Here is a 27016-nt window from a genome sequence, read left to right on the forward strand (position 1 = left end):
CTGTTGTGGTCAGGTGCATGTGATGAATTAATGATAAACACACTAAAAAGTAATATCTGTATCCACATATCTGTAATTGTTGAACATAACGACAGTTGCTCTAACACTGCTGTAGAGCCTCGCCAATGCAGTGTTGACAGGTTTTAGTTAACGTTAAGAAAAAGAGACAGTCCTTATCCTCTCAGAAGGTTGACACAATACCACAGGAACATGTATAGTTTGAATTTTTTATTCATCTTTTTTTATTACTTCTTTTTACTTTTTTGCTTTACGAAACAAATGCTTGCAGATGTCCTATGAATAAACAACAGCACCCTTCCTCCTTAAAAACAGGGGTCCCTTACCACTGCCTTATCAAGAAAAGAGACTCTTCTTGTCCAATTACAACCTCTCCAGATTCCCAAAGTGACTCTTATTTCCTGTATTTGACATTTGTTTAAGTGCATTAGTAGACAACATAACCATTTCGATTAATGTGCAATAGCTGAGTTTATGGTCAATGCGAAAAGATATATACATTGCAGCTATGACTCACATTAACTGTCTTTCAACACTTGAGCTAGCATCAGAACTGGAGAGGGAGACAATCACAACGCAAGGAGTCTCCTTTCAAGCCCAGCCTTCGTAAACAGCAACCTTAACCTACATCATCATCATCATCATCATCAGGATTAACTAGACTTTTTTGTCATACCTGTTTTCCTCCAGTAAGACAAAAAGGTTAATAGATAGAATGGTTTAAAATAAAGTTTAGTGATTGTGCTTTTAAAACCAAAGTAAAACAAATAACAAACATTGACATCAACACGAAACATAACAGTGCATTACAAAATACAAAAGAAAAGAAAAAAAATCCCAAAGTGGCACTTTCTTGGGGCAGCTAAATAATATAGCAATTTACAACATGGATGGAAATGATAAAATAATAATTATATTTACTGGCATAATAAAATTAGAATTCACAAAATAAAAAAGGAAGACAAATTTGAGGTACCACAGAGGGTAAAACAAGAAGACATCATGTATACACGTATATTTACAGACAGTCCACCCCTCTCTGCTTGCAGCTATTTTATTACAGTAACGACTGACTGTACGGGCTCTCCAAAGTTCTTGTCGAGGCAAGCAGAGTCATGTCAATGTCTGGAGTAAGATTTCACTCCATATTGCATTGGAATTAAACGTAAATATACTACTGCGTATTTTGTTTTGAATGCACTCTTTTATCTTCAGACACTCTTTCCTTTTTTTTTTAATGGACATAGAAAATGATAAGGTAGAAAAAAAACCATTGGTCTGTTTTCCAGATGTAAAGAAACACTACTGATGTACAGCATAATGGCAGCCAACATGATGGTGAAATACTGAGATATTTAAAATTGTAAGAGAAACAATGGTACTCCACTCTTGGAAAAGTCAGGACAGTTCCTCTTTTCCTCGTCTGTTCTTCAGCTTTCTACCATCTAGGTGAAAAAAACAAACATTGTTAACATCCATCTTTCATAGCTAGAGCGATATATTGACGTCAGCGTACTGCAAATATATCTCTATCTCTGTGCATATAAGCCAGTAAGTGACAAGAAATTGCAATATAGAAATGTGTAAATGTGTTTTTTACATATTCATGACAAAACTATACTATGACTTATTTCTTGATATCTTGACAACATACAATAATACTACAATAATTTATTTTCTATGGAAAACTTTTCGATGACATTTTAATACGTTTTTAGGACATTCTATAATATGACTTTTTATTACATTTGAACAACATATTATACTGTGACTTTGTTTAATACATCTTTATGACATGCTATAATATAACTTCTTTATGACATACGATACTATGACTTTTTCATGAAAAATAAATAAATATATATTACAACTTATTTCGTGATATCCTGGCAACTTACAATACCACGATGTTTTTATGATTTTTCTGATTATTTTTTATGACAGTGATGATACTACACGTCGACATTTTTACGACATACTATACTGTGATTTTTTTGACATGACATACTATAATATGAGATTCTATACTATGAATTTCTGATGACAACCTATACCCTAACTTATTACGACATTTTTACGACATTACATTTTCATCACCTACACTACTTTGTAATGTTTACCTCAAGCTCTTCATCTCCTGGTTGGAAGGCCCCCGCGGTGTTAAGGCCCATGTCTGCAGGGTTCCTGCGGCCTCCTTCTCCTCTTCGCCGACCCCCTGAGCCCCTCGAGGACATGGAGCTGGAAGAGCTTGGGTCCCGGGGGCTGTTGACTGTGGGGAACTGGGGTCGGCTATAGGGCAGAATATCCTCTGAACCTAGGGACAAAGAAAAGTTGTAGGAGGAATTCTCGAAAAACACTACACATTGCATCGAGGGAAACCCTCACATTGTTCTTGTTGTTGTACCTGGGTGTTGCCGTGCCCTGTTGGCGGTGCTACCCTCATGTTTATTCCCTTTCCCTCCATGAGCAGTCTTTTGTCTCTCTTGAGCGTCTTTGCGTTCAGATGAGCTGTTTCTGGGGTCCGAGCCCTCTCTGGGCCGATAACCCCCCGTTCCTCCTCTCTTGTCTCGAACCTCCCCTGCTTTGGGGGAAATCACTCCCCGGCCCTCCAGGACTGCCTTGGAGGGGTGTGTAGGCGACTTGAGCACTGCTGGAGGTGGGATTGGCGGAGGTGGGAGATCTGAAGGATAAACACAGGAAGAAGAAACATTAACCACAGACGTCAACATTTTTTTTTTTAAGTTTTGAAACTTTAGTGTGTATCATCTTTCACTCAGATGTCTCAGACCTGCAAGGTGATACACAAACACAGCTGCAGTGTGTGTACATACTGTGCACTCAGAGCTGTACAGAGCTATGCCGAACAGAAACTCCTCTGTGCAGACAGTAAACAGAACAGATGGCATTAGAGAGGACGAATCTGGATAGATATTTATGAGATTTGAGTGAGAGGCAGAAGAGGAGGAAGAGGTGAGCGTGACGGTCAGCAGCTGGCTTCTCTGACCTGCTCGAAACTCCCCTGTCAATGAATCAATGCTGCTTGTCCTTGAGCCATTATTCATACGAGGCCGGCCAGTGGGCCGCCCGGCTTCTCGCACATCACACACCCAGCTAAACAAAATGCAGAGAGAAAAGCCTTGTCTGCCTGCGATCGATGGCTTTTCATCTTCTAATCAGCTTCTGACCTGAAGGATGGTTCTGTCAGTAACCACACTCATAATCCACACAGGATTAGAAACCTAATAAACGTATCACGTGCCAACTCTTACATCTTGCTTTCATTTGGAAAGCAACCTTTTTAAGATTGTGGAACACTGGACTTTGTGGAGAAGAGGCAGATGATGTCTTTGCTGTGTCTTGTTGGTACAATCAGGCAGCTTCAATACACTCGTCTGATTATCCTACACCTCCATCCACTCCTCCGGAATACAAAAGGGTGCAGTCAATATCATACAGCAGAGAGGCGTCTGCAGTTTTTTAATATCTCTCTTGCCTCCTGAGTCATGCCTCAGTCCGATCAATGCCACAGTATGTGAGATATGCCTCACTACTGGGGAAGAGCAGCGCGCCTGTTAGATTTATGAGTGAATATCTGCGAGGACAGGGCTCAGGTCTGAAAAGTGTCTCTGGGCTTGCCAAGGAGGTTGTATTGGAGGGCCTGCTGGTTAATTAAGCAGACAAGGCTGAGACAGATCAAAAGAGAAAGGAAAGGGTTAAGTAGAGAGAGGAGGTAGACAAAGGCAATAGAGTCAAATTCAATATGAATCACGGGGGGGAATATAACTTTGGAGCATCCGCAGAGTGAAATGAGTAGGTAAGAGAGGGGTAAGGTTGTCTGGACAGTAGTCTCAGTCTAGAGTACATGGAAAGGTAAAGAGACGAAAACAAACAAATTATAGAAACACACGTAGTGTGTGCATTACAAACAATGTCAGGGTTTTATTTCTTTACTGTCCTCCTTAACTAAATGAAATCCCCTTCCTTCACCTCAGCACCAGCCTTCCAGGCTACAGAATGTTGGGTGGGGGGTATATAACCTCCAAATGAAAAACAATCCATTCAGATCAAATGTAATCAGCAGGAGAACTGGTAGACAGACAGAGCTGCAGAGCTGTCAGTCCGCCCCCTCACTGCTCAAACAAAGACGGAGGAGAGGGGAGCTTGGGAGAAGAGGAGAGAGTGGAACGGGATGGAGAGATCATTTCACAGGGAGGGGCAGCGAATGGGGAAGAAGCCAGGATATAAGGACGATGGCAGGAGGCGGAGGTTTAGGGTGGGGGGTTGGATTTTCTGCAGTGATATAGCTGGTCTGGCTCCCAGTGAGTTGGATATTAAATCTCCCTGTCAAGTGCTTCCAACACTCAAGGACACCTGACACTAAGAGGAGAGCCATCTCTGGGACAGCACACACTGTACACAGCGGAGTGATTGTGTGGCGATAAATAAATAAAAAAAAGATATTTCCACACATCAAAGCCGAGAGGAAACAGGCAGAAAAAGTGTTTCTTTTTTCTACTGGTGGGCTGTGTGTTGTAAAAAATGATGCTGTAAAAAGTAAATTGCTCTTTTAGTTAACAAGGTTAAAGCTCTTCCTTCTCTGTACAGCTGCTCCGGTATTTAGCCCCAGTTTAGTTTATGTTCGACTCCGACCGAGTAAAAGGTGGCACTTCAGTATGAGCCACAGCACCTGGATCAATTTCATTAGTGGCTAGAGTGGAGAGACATCCCAGTGTCAGCACAGCCAAGCTGGGCAGAGCTCCCCTGAGACAAACCCCCTCCACTCCTCCCCGCCATGGCCCTGGCCTCCAGCCCGCTACTCGCCCGATCTGTTCAGCACTGCACAGATTAGGAGCAATGCCATGTATGCATGTGCATAAACACATGAGAGAAGATGATAAAAACTCTGGCGCGTGGCACATCCAAACTCAGTCATTTACGGACACTACATCACACTAAACTGCATTTTCCCTTCCATATCTGTAGAGGGAATGGAGGCAGAGTCATTGATACAAACTGGCCATCTGTGTACTTGTGGGATACAGCTTAACTATTTTGTGTCTATCTCTCTATTAGTCTGTTGGCTGTATTAAGTCATTAGTACCTTTACAGACAACCCTGTTCATACCGATTACCAAATTAAGAGTTAGTTAGTGGCCAAGTTGCACTATTTCAAATCATAGTCAGACCAATATTATAGGCCACAACATAAATTTAGACTATTTTCTATAAATTAAACTTCAGGCCTGAACAGGAAGTTTACATCGAAATACACAAGTTATATTTGTAGCAACAGAGTAGCTCACTTGGTATTAATTATCCGGGTATAAATCTACAATAACATGCAATACATATCCCACATGAGTTTACTGGATATCTTCCTTTTTGAAAATAGTTTGAAATCCTAATTATTGTGTTTTTGTTAACACTGCAATTTATTCATGTGTACCTTCATTATAGGGTTCACGTCGCTGGTTTCCTGGATGACCTGCAGGATGCTGTTTCTGCTTCTTAGGAGGCCTCCTGTGTACAGCTGCCATACTCATGTTACTGTCTGTGGACACTGGGCTACCAGGACGGTGGCTTGACGGGTTTATTTGGTATTTTCGTGCTGAGAAAAGCAACAAAGGGATAGTTTAGTTTGCTTTACCGTTCCTTATATGTTTTCGCAGTAACGTTTCTTGTGGCTGTGGCGACTATATAAAACCTACCAGAAGCTCCTCCAACTTCGTGGCCCAGTGTGTTGGGATATTTGGCCACCCTGACGCCTGAATACTCTGCAGCTGCAGCAACCGCTTGAGCGAAGTCAGCATCAGTGAAGAACGATCCGTCTGATGAGCTGACGGCACTGGACCTCCCTGAAGAGACATTATCCTCTTCAGAAGCGGAACCCCATCCGTTGATCATGGAGCCCGTCACCGAGCTCTCCAGGTCGCCCATGCTGGACGCAGGCGTCTGTTCAAGCCCTCGTAGCAGCAACCGTCGAGGGTGCATCTGGGGATGGTGGGGGTGTGTGTGGGGGTGGGTGTGGTGGTAGTGCATCTTGGCCACCTCTGCGTCTGTCTCGTCACCCTCCTCTTCCTCTTCCTCCAATATATCATCCTCCTCCTCCTCCTCCATGCCATCAGTGTCCAAGGCCAATGGGCTGGTGATGTACCCATAAGTGTGTGAAGGAGAGAGGGGCCTTGGAGGGGCTGGGGGGCTCACAGTGTGGCGCCTGCAACAGGTAAGAAACACGCAGTATCAGAAACCCGTCACGTTTTGGATATATTATCGATAATAAGTCAAATATACCAGTTATATTATCATGGGACCAAACTGCAAATCACATGTAATTTAAATTCATTCTGATGATTTTCTGAAGTACACCTAAGCGAGTTTGTGGCAATACTGTCCTCTTTCAGAACCAGATAATAAGCAATTAAAAAAATGCCAACAATGATGTAAATTATTATTTCTGTTTGGCAGCTTAATCCTGAATTTATGGTGTATTCATTTATTTGAGCACTAACGAGGATGAATTCCTGCTCACAGCTCGTTTACCACAAAAAAAAACATTACTTGGACAAATACTAATATTTAGACTGTGATGTCTTTGTTATTTCAAACAATCAAACCATTGCAAGTCGATTTATATACTGTACTGAAATGAGCTGAAACAAATGGCTCCCAAGAATGTAAGAAATCAATCTAAAATCTAAGATCTGCTTTTGAAAAATGGCCAAGAGCGCTGTTCAATATAGGCTTTGGAATTAATGAGCTAAAACATAAAAAGAGTTGTGAATTTCAAATACTTGGGAGATTGTGATTCTCTTTGGAGGCTTCAAATAATTGATAAATTCCCTGAAAACCTTTACACCGATACACTCTCCTGTTGCTACTTGTTTCGCTAGTAGACATCTCACAGGTGTACCTGCGTTCATGGCTGTCAAGTGCGTCCTGGAGCATTGGCTGCATCTCCTCCTGGGGTGAGGGGGTAAGAGTGGCTGTGGACTGGTGACTGTAAGATACAGCTGCAGGGGAAGACGCTGCCCCTCGGACGGGAGGAGTGGGCCCCCTCTCCATCTCCTCTTCCTCCTCCAGCTCATCAGGCTGCAGGTACATGTGAGAGGGGGGCATGGGGCACTGCATGTCTGGTTCACAGCTGCCAACCGAGGGAAACAAGCATCGTTACCGTCATATCACTCACACAAAAAAACGAATGTTTTCATATGCTGAAGCCAGGAAAACATAAACTGAATATTCATGGCACCCTTCTATCAAGGTGTGACAAGAGCCTAGCACTAATAGATAGGAAACCCTTGGGGCAAATGCTTCCAATGGAGGCGAGAAACGGCAGAAAAGGCATGAAGAATGAACTCGTATTTAAATAGAGTGTGTGCATGCCTGTCAGCTCGTCTGTGTCTTTGTGTCTGTGCAGACATGTCCCACCTTTCTTCCATCGACAGGGAGTACTCCTCTGTGCTCCGACTTGGGGGTGGGTTTGCAGGGGGAGGGGGCAAAAGGTCGGCCCAATTCATTGTGCTCTGTTTGGGTAGTTTGGGGGTGCGCACTCCCTTCTTCTGACCCTGACTCCCTGCTCAAAAATGAAAAAAAAAACACTGTCAGTCGCAAGACACCTGCAGACACACATACTTACATTAACTCTGTCTCTGAAAAGCACATCAATTATTAATGTTGGAAAAATCGCAAGGTAATGAGCAAGGAATTGACAGCAGATAAAATACATTAACAAGACTGGCTAACAAAGAAAAGATCATTTTACATGCAAGAGTGCAAAGGCTAATGCAACCCTCCACTTTTATGCAAGTGTGCACACATACCTCTCAGCTAATAGATGATGGGAAATACCATAAAACACAGCCATTTCCCTACAGCAGTGTTATCAAGTACCAAGAGGAAAGGTAGGAGGAAGGGGCCCAATTAATACCAAACTATTAGAATTGTGAACCAATGAGCTGTGAGGTGCAGCGAGCACTAAAGGCTTCTCCTTAATGGCTTGAACTTCAAACGCAATATCAGAATGGATACATGGCATTAAGGTGGCAGTGTTGCATGCCGTCTGCAATGTGTTATCATTTGTCCTTGTCCGCAGACAGACATTGAGGCCCTGATGAAAATAGGCTACTCCATACTGGAATTAAAGTAGAGCCAATTAAAGGAGAAACCGAGAAACAAAACAGAAATCATTTTTAAAAAAAGGCTCCTTTTATCAAATTTGTTTTAAACATCCCTTGGATGCCGTTGCACCCAGAAGAAAAAAAAGGTACGAGCAAATGCCTGGCATTGTGCTCATGTCTTTGTTTGGAGTCATTGTTATCAGTTTCCACTTCTCTTTTTGTTCTGCAATTTTCCACTTTCTGAAGGCATCTCCCTTTCAATTTCTCTTCAATGTAAGCTGACATGGAAATTAATCAAATTACCATTTAAAAGCATGCATTATTAGCGTCTCAAAGTGATTTATTGCTTTTGAGCAAATACTGGGATTTTCAAATAGAGCCGGGGGTTGTATGTGATTATATGGTTCAAAATAACAATAAACTGGGAAAATTTGGCAGTTAAATTAAATTAGGTCAAATAGGTCACAATATAGTATGTTAATAATAAAGTCATAACATGTCATAGTATAGTATGTCCTCAAAAACATCATTGAAAGTCATTATTTCACTAAAAAGGTGTTCTGCTTTTTCCTTTATGCCATAACTTTCTTACCGGAGGTACTACTGCTGCCTCGGTCGGAGCTGTTGTAGGAGCCTCCAGTGAGGCTGTCATGGGCCTGGTTGTAGGGGATGGTGGCTGGCAAAGGGCTGTCCCCTCCTCTGTAGCGGTCTGAAGGTGGGAAGAATGATGGAGTGTATAGTTAGTACGGCCCCAGGCAGACATTTTGCCAACTCAGAAACTTGCAAGCAAAGCATCCACTTTTAATGAATAAGGAAATGAAGGATGGTATTTCATCGGTAGAACAAAACCATTTCGCAACGGAAAAGTGAAATTCTGTATACCATGAAAAGACATTACACAGTGTACAGTGTTACACACAACAAGAGGCATGCAGTTCATGCTTAATCATTTTCAGGTGAGTAGGTGAACACATGCAACATCTGCAGAACAAATCTCAAAGCTATCACACCAGATGTGGTTCCCTTCTGCAGGTACAACAAGGTGATGATAGCTTCGTTCAAAGCGGTTAAATATCCAAGAGTTATCTTTGTCTGTCCTTTAGAAATCCGACACCAAAGATAAACACTCACACCTGCCTTCATCACAAAAAGACAACCCGGATACCATATGACGACAGCAATTCAGGCCTGGCCCACATTTAATGGCAAAGATTGAACTTGATTGCATGGCGGATGATGAAGGGTTGCATGAATGCCATACAGAGAGGCAGAAAGAAAGAGTGATGTTGACTGAAAAGGAGCGAGACACAGACCGAGGAAAATATGAGCATGGAACTCTTCTACAGGCTTCCACAGTGAAGCTGGATGAGCCGGGAGAGAGCAGAAGACAGAGGGAAAAATCAAGTGGCGGAAGATCATGGCTTGGAGATGACCTCTTTAACCATGGCTGCTGAGTACGCCACACACTCACCCTTGTTCAGCTTGTTTTGCTCCATGATGTTGTACTGTAGCTGGGAGGCCATTTCTTGTTTCTGCTGCTGAACTGACGCGGGCTTCCAGCAGTGTTTTTCATTCATCTCCCCTCCACCCAGGAGTCCTCCTCCACTCCCTCCGGTTCCTCTGTCTGAGTTAACGTTGTTGCCCATGATGGAGGACTGGATGAGCTGGGTGGTGGCGTACGGTGTCGGCTGGCCCCCTGGACCCACAAAGCGGCCATCTTTCAGGTTTGGGCTGTTAAAGGTCTTCATCTCATTGATCTTGTTGGACAAGTCAACGTCTCCATAGACTCCTGAATCTGGCACCATGAGGTTGGTCTGCTTGTTTTCCATCTGGTTGTTATAATTGGCGATGCAGTCGGCTGGAGAACATGAGGAGGTTATTTAGTCAATCTCGCCTAAAGCTGATTAGCTTAGGAGCAGTATGCCAGTTTGGTAAAAGTTTGAAACAATAGGGCTTCTTCCAATCTACTGTCGAGACGAAAGCATTTATTTGAGGAAAGCAAAATTCATTTACATAATAATTTCAAGCTTTGGAAAGAGGGACACTAGAGAGACATTTTTTCATATTTCCGTTTATAGTCTCAGTTCTATTTGCCAAATGATGATCTACTTTAGGTGACTGACACAGGTGGTATAACACCTTTCTCGCTCAGTCTCCTCTCAGTCTCATCCATGACTCAATGTGGGTGTCATCTCTGTTATTTTCCATCTGACGGTGGGAGCATCTTTGCTCATTGAGAGAGACAGAAAGACGTGTCTGTATCAAAGACCTGGAATGAGGCGCGCAGTAAAAGCACAGCTCCACTGACAGATCCAATTTTCTCTGGCTCATAAAATATTCAAATCCTCCAGCAGATCTAAGAGCCAGCCTTGCGGTAAATACCAAGGCCGGCCGTAGGTGCACGCCGCTCGCGCCACGCGCCTCACATTTCAGCAGCACGGAACAGTTCGACACTTCAAAGGTTGATGTGTGAAGGCGCCCCTATGGCTGAGATAAAGGGACATTAACTCCTATTTCTTTGCACTGTCACCTAGTCAGTGATCCTCTTAATGTTCACAGAGTTTAGTTTGGCACACACACAAAGCATGCGTCTGGCAAGCTCCTTAGTGTCATACAGCAGGGTGTCATGCGAAGAGTGAGAGCTGCCTTTAGCCTGTTAAACGTCTTACACCATGTTAAGGTAGGGCGGAACACTTCAACCACAGACGGCTGATTAGCACAACGGAAAAACTAAACTTGATGAATATAATGTCGACGAAATGAATTATTAATCCTCGTTGGGAAAGGTTTGAAGTAGGCAACAACTATTGAATGGCTGGATGGATATTAGGCAGAACAGCTGGACAGGAATTATGGGCTGCCCTTAAAGGCACAGTCCCAAAGTGCCTAATTTAGAACATAAAGCATTTCATTACAGTCCAAGTTTCCAAGGAAAGGGTTGTTTAAGACTTGGGTCACAGCTGAGAATGAATAACTAAGTCCTGTGTCATCCAAGCTGACGTTTTTTGGCTACAAGTTTTGCTCTGCCTGATGTGACAGGTCACCTTGTGTGTGTGTGTGTGAATACAGTATTGTATATTGTAAAGTAATAGTGTATACGATTTTGAGGCCGCATTTGCTTCCTTTTTTTGACAACTACACTAGTGCTGAATAAACAAAAGGCCACCTGGTCGTGTTCCATAAGTCACTTGCCCTTATTTCCTCTCCACCTATCCTACATTCTCGCTCTCCACCTCCACTGATACATTTCAGTGTATGTTTTAGCATATAGGCATTCATCATCACTCCTTTCTCCCCCATCCCATCTGGTCTTCCAGGTGCACACTTCTCCCTCTATCATTCTCTCTTCCTCTGCTTCTGGCCACCGTCTGCAGTCCAGCCTTGACCTCTTCGCCCGCTGCACATTTCTTAAATAACTGAGCACTTAAGGGAAATTACATTACCGGCTATAACAACAGTATGGAAATCAGCAGAGCAATTCGATTAGCAACAGAGTAGAGCCATAAGCCCCTCTCAGTGTGCTCCTTTTATTTCCTGCCTAAAACAGCTCTACTTTAACCTCAGATAAATCAAATACACAAGCACACAGCCTCTCTTAATCCTAATATTTCTTCAGGTCTTTTTCTTGTGGAAACCTATAGAAAGGAGAGATACACAGAACAACTCTCCAGGGAGGTAACCCAGATATCAGATGTTGCTTCCTTTTGCACCGTGGATTCCCCCAGCTCCTACATTTGTTATCTCCACCGTTATTTTGTCAAGGACTGCATCATTGCGTTTGAGGGAGTGTTTATTTTGGTTGTCTCCTACGTACGGAAGTGACGGCACTACATACCTGGGCGGCTGTACGTTGCCAAGTTGCTATCGCTGTTGCCATTGCCTGCAGTGCAGCAGTTGATGCTGCAGTCTTTGTGGTTGGAGCAGGAGTTGGGCCATGTGTCTGCCAGCCAGGGCTGAGTGGCAGATTCCCCAATGTTTAGCAAACCAGGCCTGTAAAATAAATGGGACCAAATGGTTAACAATAGTAAGAGACTAAGCCAACACCACAATAACATTCATGTGAATGAACTGAAACACCCACAGTAGCACGAGATTTGAAAGAGAAGATTATGTGGAATTTATTTATCCAGCAGCTGAGAATAGGAAACATCCAGCTTTACTACTTTTTGCCTTTTAGCCACAGACAAACACACACGCACCCACCCACCCACGCACACACACACACACACACACACACACAAAGGCCCGGGGAGCACATTAGAAAAAAGCCCAGCTAAATAGATTGTGTGTGCTTGACTTGCACACAGCCGATGACACTTTCCCTAAGTCCTCACGAGCATTAGCGAACTGCCTGGATTAGACAACCAGATAAAATTCACTCCCAATGTTGCGAAATGTGCGTCCTGAACAGCCAGTGAACCGCAAATGCTCCCTGAGTAGATTCTATGATGTCACACAACATCTCTATCATTTAAAAAAACAACTTTGTTTAGCTATACAGAAGGAAACTGGAGCACCAGAAGAGAAAAAGCCAGGCGGACCAGTCCTTCACGTCATCGCCTGGCCATCCGTCTCTATTGTTTCCATGCCTTGCTCCCCTTTCTTCGGCTTTATTCCCAATACAATACAAGATCACTTGTTCAACTGGATTCTACTGTACAACATGACCTCAGGCCAACCACTGAGTGTTAAAAGGGCTGAGAATAAATAGCCTTCTATTGCTCATGAAATGAATCAATCTAGCATACAAAGGGAATGCAGGCTACTCTACCAGGGCCATATACTGTTTCAGTATTCAAATGTCCACAGTATTACTTCCAGTTTGCATATTCCAACACTGAATTAGCATTGAATTACGCTTCCTCGTTCCCTCTCAAATGACTAATTTCTTGGATTCATTTTGGGTAATGAACACATTTGTCTTGCACAGCCAAATACAATCTCACAATAGCTCCTCAATCACCCCGGCAGTTGTGTGTTGATATTGAATGGCCATTGTCTTTGTGCAGAGCTGACACAGCCATGCTGCATATGGGATTCAATCATAGAACTGGATAATATAATGAATATGGATTTACTGCTGATGGCTCCAAGCTAACTATTTATTCACACATGAGCAACACCCACACTCATGTACACTTACAGTCAGCGCTGTGTACATTATGTGCTCTCAGTAAAGACAGGGCAACAATTAAATACATATTTCCTCTTTTTGTGGGCATACTCAATTTTCACTATTTGCTGCATGTAAACATGCCAAATGGCATAGAGTGGATACACAAATGAGTGGTAGCAAGTTGATGCGGTGTTTGCCATGCGCACAGTCTGAGATGTCAGTGTTTGTGCACAATGCACCATTCCACAACATGAAGAGGTGTGCCGTTACTGCTATGTGCATGTATCTCCATTCATGTTTTAGGGTGAAGCTATGGCACAGCCTTGTGGTTGGATGTGGCTCTCCACCATATAGGATGAGGATGGGCTCCTGGCAGACTACATGGGGCTTTGTTCCTGTTATCATAACGTATTTAATGCACCTCCTTACCCCTCCTCAGCTCTCTGCTGCTTAAGAAAGTCACAGCACTCCCCCTAGTGTTCGTTGGAAAGAAGTACACCTGCCCAACCCTACTCCTCTGTTCAGGAGGTTTACCGTCCTCGTTCAATTTCCCAAAATGTGGTTTAGTATTTAAAATATTATTAAACACACTCTTTCTCAAAACAATAAATACACTCTTACCTTCCAGCGCTGCTTACACCTTCTCCTCCTCTCTGATATGCCACTGAAAAGAGAGAAAATAAGTTACCGACATGATTTTACCACTATTACTAGTGTCATCACATCAGCATCTTTGCCATTGTCCAATTATTAATATTGATTATGAATAGTCCGTTTTGTGAGCGATGATGGGAATGCTACTGTTTAACAAGTATGAGTTATTGTATCAGTTCAAGTGAGAATGTAAATGTGTGTGGCATAATTTCGGCTGAGTCACACACACACACGCACACACAGCAACAGAAACAGGAGGAGGACATGTAAGAGGCTTATGGAGAACAGAGATGCAGAGCTCTTTGGTTGTCTGGCTTGGGTTCAGTATGTTTGAAGCTCCGCGCACGGAAAGTTGGACTCTTTCAAGGAGCTCTAAGCTGCCGGTGTGTGAAGGAGAGATAAACTTCCAACTTGAATTACAATCTTTTCCCTGAGAGGAGTGGAGGTGGAAGAGGAGGAGGTCGGGCCTTAGCTGTGTCGATTCTGTCTCATTTTCAAAACAGGAAGTGTGGCTTTGGCCCTTTGCATGCAGACAGAGGACTTCTTAGATTAGGTCTCTCTAATGCAAACCAATCTAATTCAAGATTAAAATTGTAGCGTAAGGCATTGTGACGTCCTGGTTTCACACTGGCTACCAGCACAGGGATTTTTCTTCTTCTTAATAAAGAGACAGAAACCTAACCACACAATCAAGGAGTGGGTTTCACCTGAAAGATTTACAGCAGTTCAAAAAACTTGCAACTGCAATTATTCTACCTGATTGCAAGCCTCGAGGCAGTCGGGAACAACACTGCTACTGTTTATATATGACCTCTGCACAGACAGGATCAGCCAGTGTAACCATAAACACAAACTGTACAACATTGTCTCTCTCACTTTCCTTCTCCTGCTCTCACCTTTACTTCCTCTCACCCATTCACTGTTTCACATTCACCATTGCACTAAGCACTGCCAACATCCCTGACACACCTCTAGGGAACAAAGAACTTCAGACGGATGAAAGTCCACGAGTGGAAGAAAAAGGAGGACTGTAAATACAAACTCGCGGAGAGAGAGAGAGCGAAAGATAGAGAGCCACAGAGAGCTTTTCTTTTATCTGTTTTACACTGTGTCACTTCAATTCAAAGATAACCTCCTTAGCTCCGCTACCGCTTGCCTATCTAATTGGTATGTTGGAGTGCTGGTGGTGTGTCATTCTCTTAAATCCCCTCTGAAGTTGCCAGCAGCACTTTGATCAAGTTACCACTAGTTTTAACAGCCTCTCAGTAGTGTGGCCTGCCTCTCTAGAAGCATTACGCTCTGACACGACCCAAACATTTGGTGGAACATTGTTTTCTAGCAGGTAGATCTCTAAACTGCCAATTTTGGACTCGTTATTTTTTGTTGCTCACCGAGTGTCCCTCGCTTTCTTTTCTACAGTAAACGGCTCTAACCCTATTAGGAATGAGGCTGCTCTGGCCATTAGAATGAGTGTTTCACATATGTATTGAAAATGTTGTTGCTCGTGTACTGTGCAGTAAATGAATAAAAGTAGACATCCCATATTGTATATAAAGTAAAAAAAAGTAAGAAAGTGCTTACCTGTTGGTGTGAAAGTAAAGGATGGCACTGTGGGGACAGAAAAAAGAGAGAAAATAAAGCATTGATTTATTGTGCATCAGCGCCGTCCGGAATAAGTTCCTGACTTAATTTATAGGCTTCATCACCACATAGTTTCTTTGAAAGTACACAAATCCACTCAAAGTATTTTAGCCTGCATTCACACGCTACTCGCTGGCCCCTAGTCTTTGATCCCTGCAGACATCCCAGGACCCCAACCGGGGGAAAGTGAGTGTTGAGCCAGCTGCTGGTTCAAATCCCGGCTCAGACTGTCAGAGGCCTGCTGGGCAGGGGTCACACACTGGGGAGATATCTGTTGCTATCTCTAACACTCACATCATCACACATACGGCTCAATTACGTACACTTTGGCATGGAAGGGGCCCAAGTGCAAAAGAGTGACATGAAGTAGGCAGATTTAGATTCTGTATCATGGTGAGTTTGGTTTCTGGGTATCTTTTATGAAATGCACTTAGTTTGTTGCTGCCCTCTTTGAAGAAGTGAAGGAAGCTAAAGTATGCATTGCCATTGATGCAACATTGCACCATGCCAGTAGAAATCCAGTACGCTGCCTTAAATATGTGCATCGTAGAAATGTTGTTCTCTGTCTTCAACCTACAGAATGAGACAACTGAGATGAAAGACGCTGCTGTCACATTTTCATTTCCTCAAACAATTCATTCATACAGAACCTGCGCCAACAAATGTCCTCTAAATGCCACAAGCATCCCATCATGTCTGAATCTCTCTCTTCTTGATGCTCAAACTAGTCAACAGATATGAGCAGTTGGATGGCTTTTATCTGTTTGATGAATGCCTTTGATGAAGGAACAGACCAACACTTGGAAGGCAAAACATCTGTGAGAAATGCAAACGTGATTGAAATACATGAACCGGGATGTATTCTTACACAAGAATGTCACAGATGTTCAATCCCAGACTAGACGAAGCTTACTTTGTTGAGTAATAATTTGGTGACTGTAATCTCAGGCTTTTTTTTTAGCTGATGCGTTTGGAGTATTTCAGTTACAAGATTGTTTTTGAGGTTTTCTACAGCAGTCATAATAAAATGTGTAATACAATACAGTATGTCAACACATGAGCACCATAGGGTTTACATGATAATCATTGGCAGGGAAATAGGAAAAAAAGCTATTTAACATTTTTTTAAGTTGACAAATTTGAATATTAATAGAGGCAACACAAGCATACACTGTAGCAGATGCACACAAACACAAGTCTCAATTCAGCCAATTTCACCCCGAGTGCAGAGTGTTGCTTCATGTGGTTGCAATTATACTCCTTTCAAAACATTCTTAGTAACCAGTTCCAACAAAGACCGTGGCCTCTTGTGGTCTGGGTGCAGGAGGAGGAGAAGCAGGAGGGAGAATGTCTGCCTACTGTGCCCCTGAAGAGCTTTGTGAGTTTATGTGAGTTAACATCAGCATATAGAATAACAGAGAGTCGGAGGGTAACATCAGCCCTCTGCCGCCTGGCCACAGATCAATACTGTCACTCAAAGCCTTCAAAGTTACTTTTCTGTATCAGCGCGTTGCGTCTGAATAACCCCTGTTTGTAAGTTACTTTGGTTAAAAGAATACTTGTCTCTGAGGCTATTAGCTTGGATGAAGAAATCTCAGATTGCACATCATTTCTTCCCATAGCAACACTAAAACTAACTCTGGAACCAAATAACAACATCCAACAACATATAAGCATTAGTGTGTTATCAGAAAATATGATAAAATCAACACATCATTTGAAATGTCATATTGGTCTTTCATAGGATGTTCAAAACAATATCTTTTTCATCCCAAAATATAGAAAGCCACAGTTGTGACCATTAGAGACCAAACATATAAGTGTAAAAATTGTGAAAGACCACAGTTCTCACTTTCACATGACTCACAACTCCCACTGTTAGCATGACTGCAGTGGATTCAGAACAACACTGTGTTTTCTGTATAACGGCCACAGATTAGCACATTGTCTGTGTGCGTCTCAGGGTTGAAGGGCGGATCTCCTCTAACCCTGGCAGTCAGCAGTAAACCTGAGCCCAGGAGTAAAGACGGCGCAGGTAGCGCTCACAGGCAGCAGCTGCACAGCCCAAGGCCACACATTAAGACAGCCCACACATAAATGAGACTCAGAAAGAAAGGCTAATAGCTCTCTTTATACTCCAACTATTGTGGGCAGAGGTTGGGCATGTCATGAGCCCTGTCACTTTGACTCAAGTCAGTTACAACCCTGGGTTACACTGTGGCTACTCGAGAAGGTTGAAATGCAGCGCGGGTAGTGATTCTTGGATGTTTCTAAACATATGGTAAGTAGACACTATTAACTGGATTGCTAAATGCTCAACTCCTCCATATCTAAAGGCCCCTCTCTAAAAGGACAGTGAGAGTACTTCAAGCATGTGCAAATGTCAGCTTGTCCTTGATAAAGAGGTATTATGGTAAGACATTCTCTCTTTCCCAGCACAGTCAGAGGGGAGTTGCTAAAAGCGGAGTTGTTGGACCTCAAAATGTACTTTACTGAAAACACTCTTCACACACCCTTGCAGAATCAGCGTGACAGAAGTATGAAAAAGAAATAAAAGACGTCTTCATGCAGCACTCTCAGCGGGGGCTCACATCACATCCTAAAGCGCCCTGTTGGACTTTTGGTTAGACTTCACCTCAGGCACTCTACAAAGACATCTCTCTGTGTGCGTGACAGGCAGGATGTGAGGTAGGTTGGCAGCATTTGGGATGCAGAAGATGGATGAGATTGTTTTGAGACAGAAATAAACACAGTGCCACACAAATAAATATTGCATTACATTTTTCTCACCAAATTTCGCAAGTAAGAAAACCTCATCTTAACCCAAACCGGCACTGAAAATCAGAAATTGAAGTAGATATTCCTGATAGTGTGAAATGTACTGTTGCACTCATGTACTGACCCTTGCGTATGCCTGCATAGCTGGTGGAGAGGCCGTTCCTCTTCTTTCGGTGTCTGTACAACCAGATGCTGAAGACCATGAGGATGATCCAGCAAGCGGCTCCTATGCCTGCTATGAAGGCCGGCTGCTTGACCACATCTGAAATCTGCTGGGATAGGGGGTTCTGCTGGTCCACGGTCTCCGTCATTCGCCCAGACGCATCTGAGGATGGGGAATGGAGGAGATGTGAAAGCAGGATTAGAAAGGAAAGAAAAAAAAGGTACATTTGGTGGTACAAAATTGGATAGCACAAGTGAAAAGAGGGGATTTAGGAATGTGAAAAACAAGAGAAAAGAGGGAAAGAAATATTATTTAAAACCTAAAACTCAAACAAAGTGGAAAAGCCTGAAATAGAGAAAGTATATTTGAAACAAATCAGTCAGCACAGCACAAGTCAGCACAGTACATACATATGAACATTCTTCCTTCTCCTGATGCACAAAAAGATTGTTCCTCTCAGGAATATATGAGGTGTGTATGAGGCTGGGTTGTGGAAATGGAGTCGTTTCTCTCTATTATTCAAAAGGCTTTCATCTCAAATCCCAGTCAACAATGGCAGGTGAGCAGACGAAAGCAACCAAAGACATTCAAACAGAGCGTGTGCGCCACACAAGCCTGATGGAGCCGGATAGGAAAACACAGAGAGGCATCACTTACACCGAGCAATGGTGGATTCCTAATCACATAAATAAATCCAATGAGATCATCCTCAAATACAGTAATTAGCAAACTCGGGCACATCTGTGAAAACCGAGGTGTGAACGCCTCGAAGCTGTTTCTACTGTGAAATGCACTGCGTCTGTACGGCTCCTCACAACAACTCGCTCTCGGTCTGTTTTTCTCATCTGTCTATTCTCTCTGTGCTTCTCCCTCATGCGTGACACATGAAAGACTTCTTCGGGTTGCCCCAACCCCCGTTATTCTGAAATTTCTTCATGTTCGTGTTACTTTGTCTTCATCTCTTTTGCTCAAGCCTTTCATGTTGTAGTCACTCTTCTCCACCAACTCTCTAAGCCAGAGGCAAAAAAACACTTCCCAGACGAAAACCAGCTCCCTGCCTTTGCCCCTCCATATCCCTCTGTCTGTCTTTGTCTCAGTCCGTGTCTCCATTCCGCTGCCTCTCTTCTCACTCCTCTGTCTTCCCAATTTGTGGCTCTGTCTGGCCGAGTGAACGGAGCATGCCAATGTGACTAAGCAGCCCACAAGGGACTGTACAGGTATCTAGGCTGGGATGACGCGCACAAGCTCAGAGTGTGACAAATGCATTTGGGTGAAGCGCTGGTCCCCGAGGCACATTGTTCCACTCCAGTGTTGGAACATGGCAACAATCACCACAGGAACTCTTCAAGGGAGAGGAATTGTATCAGTCACAGCCGATGCTTCTTCGTGCCCATCCCAGCCCACTCAATCACACATTTAAAACCAGATTGAGTTCTTTCTCTCTCTCCCTCTGCCTCATCCTGCTCTTCATGTGTTTTACAACCTTCTCCTGAACAGGCCAGCTCATAGATTTGGGGAATAGAAACTGACAAAACATCTCAAAATATCAGTCCGTCTAGAAGGAAAAAAAAGAAAGAAACTAGAATAAAATTATAACAACTAGCCCCACTGCAGACGGCACTGTGTTTCTTAGTATTAATAACATGTCAAGTCGGAGCCCAGAGTGCAGGATTCATTATTGCTGCTGCTAAAGGACGGAAACATTGCTTCCTTGACTGAAAAGCAGAGCAGGGTGGGGCAGCAAGCTCAACAGCTGCCACACAGGAATTTAATGTGGCCGCGTTGATCACACTGCCAGCTACTGTAGCTAAAAGCCATCTCTGTGCTCAAAAGCGACTAAAATTCCCTTTCATTCAAACTCATCATACTCTTCCGTGACAAGTGTAATGATTTCTCAATAACAGTAATCACTTCAATTGCTGTTTTTAAGCATCGCTGGTGATAAAGAAAGGGAAAACAGGCAGAGGCTTGGACTAGTCCATTACAAAGAAAGGAATTACATAATTGTCTGTTTACTTGGCACAGAGTCACATTACTGAAAAGCTCGTCATTTGATATGGGCTGGATTAATGCCATAATTATTTGTCAGATGATTGGGTTTCATTCTGTGTGAGAGAATTGCCAGAGGACAAACACATTGAAACACAGCAAACGTATCCACTGACAGAAAAAGAAAAATAAGCATATGACCTCCTGTGAGAGAGAACTAAAGGTTGTTTCTACCCACCGAGCTGGAAGAAGGTGATATCGCTCTTGACCCCGGGACCCGCCCCGGTGCTGGCTGCTACCTCCACGCTGTAGCGGATCCCTGGGGCCAGACTGGGAATCAGCACGGATAAGGCTGAGCCGTCAACTGTGCGGTTGATGTGGTACCTGCTCTCATTCCCCAAGCACCAAATCTGCAATAACAGAGACAAAGAGAAAGTGGAGATTGAGGCAATGTTTGGAGAGTTTCATTCAGTTTGGTAGCTGCCACCAATCTGTGTCCTCATAATTGGTCGGTGCTGCTATTGCAACATTTCGGGCACACCGTGGGTATTGTGTTACATCTCTGAGGTAGGAAAACATTTTACAAAATGGCTTTATGTTTTACAGGCTGTGCTCAACACAGGGTCAGTATTAGCTGAGGTAGCCATAACACGTCTCCGTGTAGCCGTAAGCCAATGAAAAACAAATGGGGATCAGTAATCACCCCCATAACCCAATTTCAGCAGAAGCTAAGTGCTGTCACTCCCAGGAAGGAGAGTGGTCTCACAGGCTGACTCAAACCAGGGCCACAAAGAGAAGCATACATTCAACTCAGCATGAGGCCTGAAGACCTCCACATCCTGAACCCCTGACATTCTGCTTTCTTTACCCCCCACCTCCTCCCACCAGTTAACCAGGTTAACATTCACACTTCCTTGGGTCTGTCCTATACACGTGTGCATGTGTTTGCACTTCTCCGATGGAACTACAAAGCCCTGAAATTTTCTGTGTATCTTAAAAATTGCGGTAAGTGGAAGTGCCGCTAGGGAACAGGGCCCGGTAATGAGCAGGCAACGCTCTCGAGCCGGATTTAAAAACCATGAAATTACTCTAAAGCCCATCACCAGAAAACATTTACCTGGAAAATTAACAGTGGCTTAACTTTTTCACTGGCTCTGCCTCATCTCCCCTTCCGCCACTAACCTATATTTCCTGACGCAAAAAAAAGGCTTTCCAATTAAAATACAGGACTGCCACAGAATAACGTGTGAGTGGACAGCTCTGTCCAAAGTGAGGTCATTACAAAAGGAGCATAATCAACTAAGGAGGAGGAAAAGGGGACTCATTATCATTCCAAAGAAATTACTGGAATTATAATAGAGGTCTGTCTCTCCTTGGTCATTATTACAGCTTGTTACCCTCCACTCTCTTACATGTACACTCTTACCTGCCTTTACATGGATGTCTCTACTAGATCATATAATACCGTAAATACAGTGAAGTTCACTTTTAAGTAGGTACACTTAAAATGGTGCATTCTTTTAATTTGCATTTGTATCAGTGGAAATAAATAGTTAAAACACATTATGTGTATGGAACATGTCAGCAATTAATCTCCGCTAAACACACTATGATCTTTATTCACCAGTTACTGCATAACTACCAATAGAAAGGTAAGAAAAACCTTTTGATGGTCACAACATGTGTGGCTCTACCATCTCCACCAGGTGGCACTGTTTCACAACAGTTTCCAACAGTTCCCCTGTTTCAGACTCCTCTCCTCTCTTGTCACTGAGCCTCTGTCATCACACAGAGGAAGAGCACTGGGGAGTGTACAAAGGTGCGCCTCAACCAGGAATTCATTACCTTTCCATGTCTGCGCATTGTCTCTTTCTCTGTTATCTGCTCTATGGGCATCCTTGTTTGTGTCTCCTTTGTGTGTCTCCACGATACGAGTCCCACTAGCTAAGACCTGAGGTAGCTGCTGGCTGTTTTGTTTTTGTGTTACCTTGTACTCCTGGACCACCCCATTCTGCTCCTCTTCTGGAGGGGGTTGCCAGGAGACCACGATGGCGGTCCCATTGTCCCCGCTCTCCGCCACTGTAACCTCGCGAGGAGGGGCACTGGGGGCTGAGGGGGGAGATTGACAAAAGATAGAAAACACACCTTCATACATGAGACATGCGTGCAGTCTCTCCCTGTCTCCACCCATTCCATTTAGCTTAATCTCTATGTGAGACAGAAGCTGTGGTGAGAACAAAGGACGAATAATCAAAAGTACAATACAGGTGCCTTTGTGTGGGTAAATAAAAGCAAATAACTGTTTACTCAAAACAGACAAGGCTTTCTGATCGCGGGTAGTACGGTAGTGCTTATTAAATGCCAACCTGCGGTCCAACGGTAATTAAACTGAAATAATTATGAATGCAACATAAAAGACTTAATCACAGTGAGTGTTAAAAAAAAAACAGGCATTTATCAACAGAATTGGGAACAAAGGAGAAGAAAAAAAAGATTAAAACACTCCCACACATGTAACACACAGACATTCACTAGCAAACGCTCACATTTCTCTTAACTGGTCGCTACAGATAAAAATTTGCAGTTGGGTTTCAACCAAACCTCATGAGACTGCCACAACCACACCCTACGAGACATCAGTAAAACACTTGCACTGAAGTGTTGTGTACTGGTTTCCATAGGGCCTTTTAAAGAGCTGAACATCCACCATAGCATGCTTGAATACACCACATTTGAACATAACATAATCGTGGCCTTACTGCCTGCTGTGAACAGCTGCTGTGTGCTCTCACACATGCAGGCTGTGCATATAAAATTGTGTAAACATGAAAACATGCATGCACACATGCAAGCACTAAAGCAAACTCGAACACATTCACGTCTCTCCCACCTTCCTCCAGCGTCTTGCCAATTTTGACATCGCTGTCTGTTCCCTGGAATTCATTGAAGAAGGGGCGGAGTTTAAATTCATATGCGACTCCCTTCCGAAGCTGCGGCACAACGGCGCTGTCCTCCCCAGGGGTCCGCACCTCGAACACAGCCCATTCGCTCCTCTGCAGCCCCTCCGGTAAAGGCCTGTACATCACCTTGTAGCCCTGGATGTACTGTGACTGTTGCTCCACCTTGTGAATGACACGAGAACACAGACAAAGACGGTGTCAGCTTGACTTGATTAGCTGCTTCACAGTTCAGTGGAAACTGATACAGTAATGGAATGGATTGTAGCATCACCGGAAAGCTATGGATTCGTGCAACTGATACGGCAGGCGCTGGGTGGAATGGGGTGCTAACTCATCACATCAACCCTCTGTTTATCCATCCACATCTACATCTCACTTTTTGACTGTCTCTCTATGCGCCATTTGGAGCAGCAGCGATTTGTGCGAACCGCAGTATGAGGTCATTGGCCAGAGGTTCCTCTAAGTCTGGAGCTGGTTAAATAGGGCCCAGGCTCCCAGAACAGCCTGTCTCATCCTGTCCTGCTCCCCAGTGTAGTGACTAGATGCTGAAGTCAAGGAAGAGGGGGAAAAGTAGGTCTTTACAGAAGTTGAGAGTACATGCATCAGCATCAACAACAGCATCTGATGCAGCTAAATAAAGTGTTGCTTTGTGATCCAGCATGTTTGGAGAAAAAGTACAACTGCTCACACGTATGCTTACATCCCTAAGACTCCCCGTGGAAGGCAAGCAGTACCGGCGAAGGATTTTACAGATTTCATTTTATTCCTCCCCCATAAAATATGCTGCCGGCTCAGGTGGTCTTCATTAGCCCGAAAACTGTGCAACCATTTGCCACCACACAAAGGAAAATGTAAAACCAAGAAACTCCACATTGGGAATAGATTTAACCCCACAAAACAAGGAAACCGTGGCACTTAACTGCAATGTAAGTCTCCCCCATGTCATGTGTTTTTTTGGAACATTCCAAAGAGACAGGGTAACTGGGCAGTAATGTTTTAAATCAGTCTTGACATGTCAGTATCCTTTTCACGTTTCCTCAGTCCCATTCATCACTCACTATGGTACTTCATAATACCTGGGAATGTAGGGGTGGCCCTATGTCAAAAGGCACAACAGGGACTGCTCTTAGCTTTCAGTGAGCCATCCCACAGACCAATATCAACTATATGAGGTGGACAGTATAGTTATATTTTCTCATAATATAAAAAAGATACATTAACCAGATCAATCGCAGGTGGACATAAGTACTTTACATTCAGCTTGTACCAGCAAAGAAAAGCCACCAAAAGCTCCCATTTCTACTTGTACGTCTTCCTCTCCCACTTATCCGTTTTAACATCTGTAATCCATTTCCACTTAAGAGCATGAGTTGGCCGCCTCTTCCCTCTCACTTGTTTTTATTTTAACAGCCTTCAAGTGTTTTCAATCTTGCAATCGGGCACAGGCTGGCACACCACACACTGCTATACGGTACTACATGGCCCGCAGAAGGCTGGGCTCTGTAGTCTGGCTTTTGGGCAGTTGAGTGGTCCACTGTGGGCGAAGCCGAGAATTTTTGTCTCTGGCCAGCGGACCAGTTCAGGCCCAAGCCAGATGGACACTAAGAACTCTTGGACAGTGTTACAAGCTGCTCTCTGCAGTGTCCTTCCTCTGAAGGGTGCTAGAGCGTTAGAACATTAGCTCGGCTGATTGGCCTGACGAATTGACCATAGGCATATCACTAAACTAACCTTGGAGCTTTAGTGACCAGCCATACCAGTGATCCTTATGGCCATCTGTAGCTGGCTGCAGCTGTCTGAAGATAAAGAAGGAGAGAATTATACTCACTGTCCACTGCACCCTGACAGATGAGGAGGAGAGAATGGTGGGGTTGTGCAGGTGGATCAACACTTCTCCCAACTCCATTTGGATCTGTCGATGGTCAACACCCTGACTGGTGGGAGGGATATCTGTATGCAGCAGCACAGGCACCAAACATGAATCATCTTGTAACCGAAACTACAGAAACACATTGCGTTACTGTATATCAAATTCAGTAAGACGGCAGTTGTCACCTTGTGTTTTCACAGCTTCAGTGATAGGACTGGGATCACTCAGCCCATAGGCATTGGCTGCCCGTACTAGGAAGAGGTAGACTGCACTGGGCTTCAAGCCCTTCAGTACAAATGACTCCGTTTTCACATGCTCTGCCAAGGTCTGCCAGCTGCTCCCTGATGCATGACTGTGGACACACAACAGAGATAATCAAGGTTTAAAGGATTGCATTAACGCCATGCAGTTCTTTTGTTTCTGATCGTTGAGCTGATTAGTTTTACCTGAAGGCCTCTATTATATAGGAAGTGGGTGTGGCTCCAGCATTGAGGTTAGGTCTCCAGGAAAGGGAGATGGAGGTCCGGGTAACGTCAGTGACCTCAGGTTTGGAAGGGGCACTGGGGATCAGGTTTGGGTCAGTAGGCCTGTTTGGCTGGACTGGGACTCCAAACTCTTGATGTGGAACAGAGAAAAGGAAAGAAACAGGTCAGAATGTTGTTTATTGCTATTTCCCAGTAAAAACAAAAAAAAAGGCATTCAAAACATCACCAACCTTTATTACCTCTCTTATTTGACTTGTTTTTTCACAAAGGAGGATAAGAATATTAAAACATATCCAGCAACTCCTATTCCTACACTAAACCTCACTAATGGGTAAGTCTTACCGTGGACCTCTAAGTAGGCTTTCCATGAGGCCTCTCCACTGGGTGTGGAGGCGATGCAGGTGTAGGTACCAGTGTCACCAAGCTGATGGGAAATAGAGGAGGATATTTGGTTAAATGGAAATTATTCAAACGCGTGCCACAGTTCCGTGCACTGGTAGTCATCTCTTTCCCTGCTTCTGCCTCTTGCTATCTCCCCCCCACTCACACACCATCACTTTTCTGCTTATTGACATTCTGTTGGGGTCTGTAGCAGGCAGCTGTCATTGCGTGATAATCTTAATATCATCTCTTTCATTGCAGAAACTAAGGGGAAGCAGCTGGAAAGGCCAAGAGGCAGACCATTCCTAGTTAAATGGAAAAGATTTTCACAGGATCATTGACTAATTGGAGACCTTTTTCTCTGACTACCATCCCCCTGAGTACCAAACATGGACTCCACTGCTCTGTGCAACAGATGTGGTGACAAGCTGTACGGAAAATATAGAACCTTGATTATTCATACAATTTTAGTTAGATATAAAAAGGAAGTTGGAAAAAGTGGGGCTCACTGACGTTTTAGAGTGCAGTATGCATTGGTGAACAAGAGTGTATCATTTGTAGTTTAGCTACATTTTAGTACAGAGATTACACCAAAAAGCACTTAGAGAGCTTATACCTCTCTCTGTCTCTCTCTCTCAGGCGGAAGTTTGTTATTATTAATAATGGACAATGTAATCTGCATTATAGCTGCATCAAAATACACAGACAATCACGTGGTACATGTGCCAGGTTGTTTTCATTCAAAGTGCAGTAGTACATGAGAAAAAAGAGCTGGAAAAAAGCCCTTTCTCTCACAAAATTCTTGGATCGACACCTGGATTTTGGATACAGACCAATAACAAAT

The 27016-nt window shown here is 43.6% G+C and overlaps 1 protein-coding gene across 1 annotated transcript in view; it reads right to left on the reverse strand.

Moving 5' to 3' along the window:
* Positions 1 to 254: 254 nt before the first annotated feature.
* The window catches only part of robo1 (roundabout, axon guidance receptor, homolog 1), a gene marked incomplete at its 5' end in the record, with an annotated part of 156036 nt that continues 129274 nt past the window's right edge, over positions 255 to 27016 (reverse strand). Inside the window, 20 exons of the mRNA XM_079166405.1 lie at positions 255 to 1463; positions 2139 to 2332; positions 2423 to 2698; positions 5465 to 5626; positions 5727 to 6232; positions 6929 to 7159; positions 7447 to 7591; positions 8728 to 8844; positions 9607 to 9993; positions 11971 to 12125; positions 13873 to 13915; positions 15487 to 15513; positions 18449 to 18649; positions 20715 to 20886; positions 22464 to 22585; positions 23367 to 23598; positions 25265 to 25386; positions 25492 to 25658; positions 25753 to 25921; positions 26134 to 26215. Of these exons, the coding sequence (XP_079022531.1) occupies positions 1449 to 1463; positions 2139 to 2332; positions 2423 to 2698; positions 5465 to 5626; positions 5727 to 6232; positions 6929 to 7159; positions 7447 to 7591; positions 8728 to 8844; positions 9607 to 9993; positions 11971 to 12125; positions 13873 to 13915; positions 15487 to 15513; positions 18449 to 18649; positions 20715 to 20886; positions 22464 to 22585; positions 23367 to 23598; positions 25265 to 25386; positions 25492 to 25658; positions 25753 to 25921; positions 26134 to 26215 (3525 nt within the window). The 3' untranslated portion in view covers positions 255 to 1448. The remainder of the gene's footprint in view (positions 1464 to 2138; positions 2333 to 2422; positions 2699 to 5464; positions 5627 to 5726; positions 6233 to 6928; positions 7160 to 7446; positions 7592 to 8727; positions 8845 to 9606; positions 9994 to 11970; positions 12126 to 13872; positions 13916 to 15486; positions 15514 to 18448; positions 18650 to 20714; positions 20887 to 22463; positions 22586 to 23366; positions 23599 to 25264; positions 25387 to 25491; positions 25659 to 25752; positions 25922 to 26133; positions 26216 to 27016) is intronic.

The sequence above is a fragment of the Pholis gunnellus genome, assembly GCF_910591455.1.
Source record: "Pholis gunnellus genome assembly, chromosome: 9".
NCBI lineage: Eukaryota > Metazoa > Chordata > Actinopteri > Perciformes > Pholidae > Pholis > Pholis gunnellus.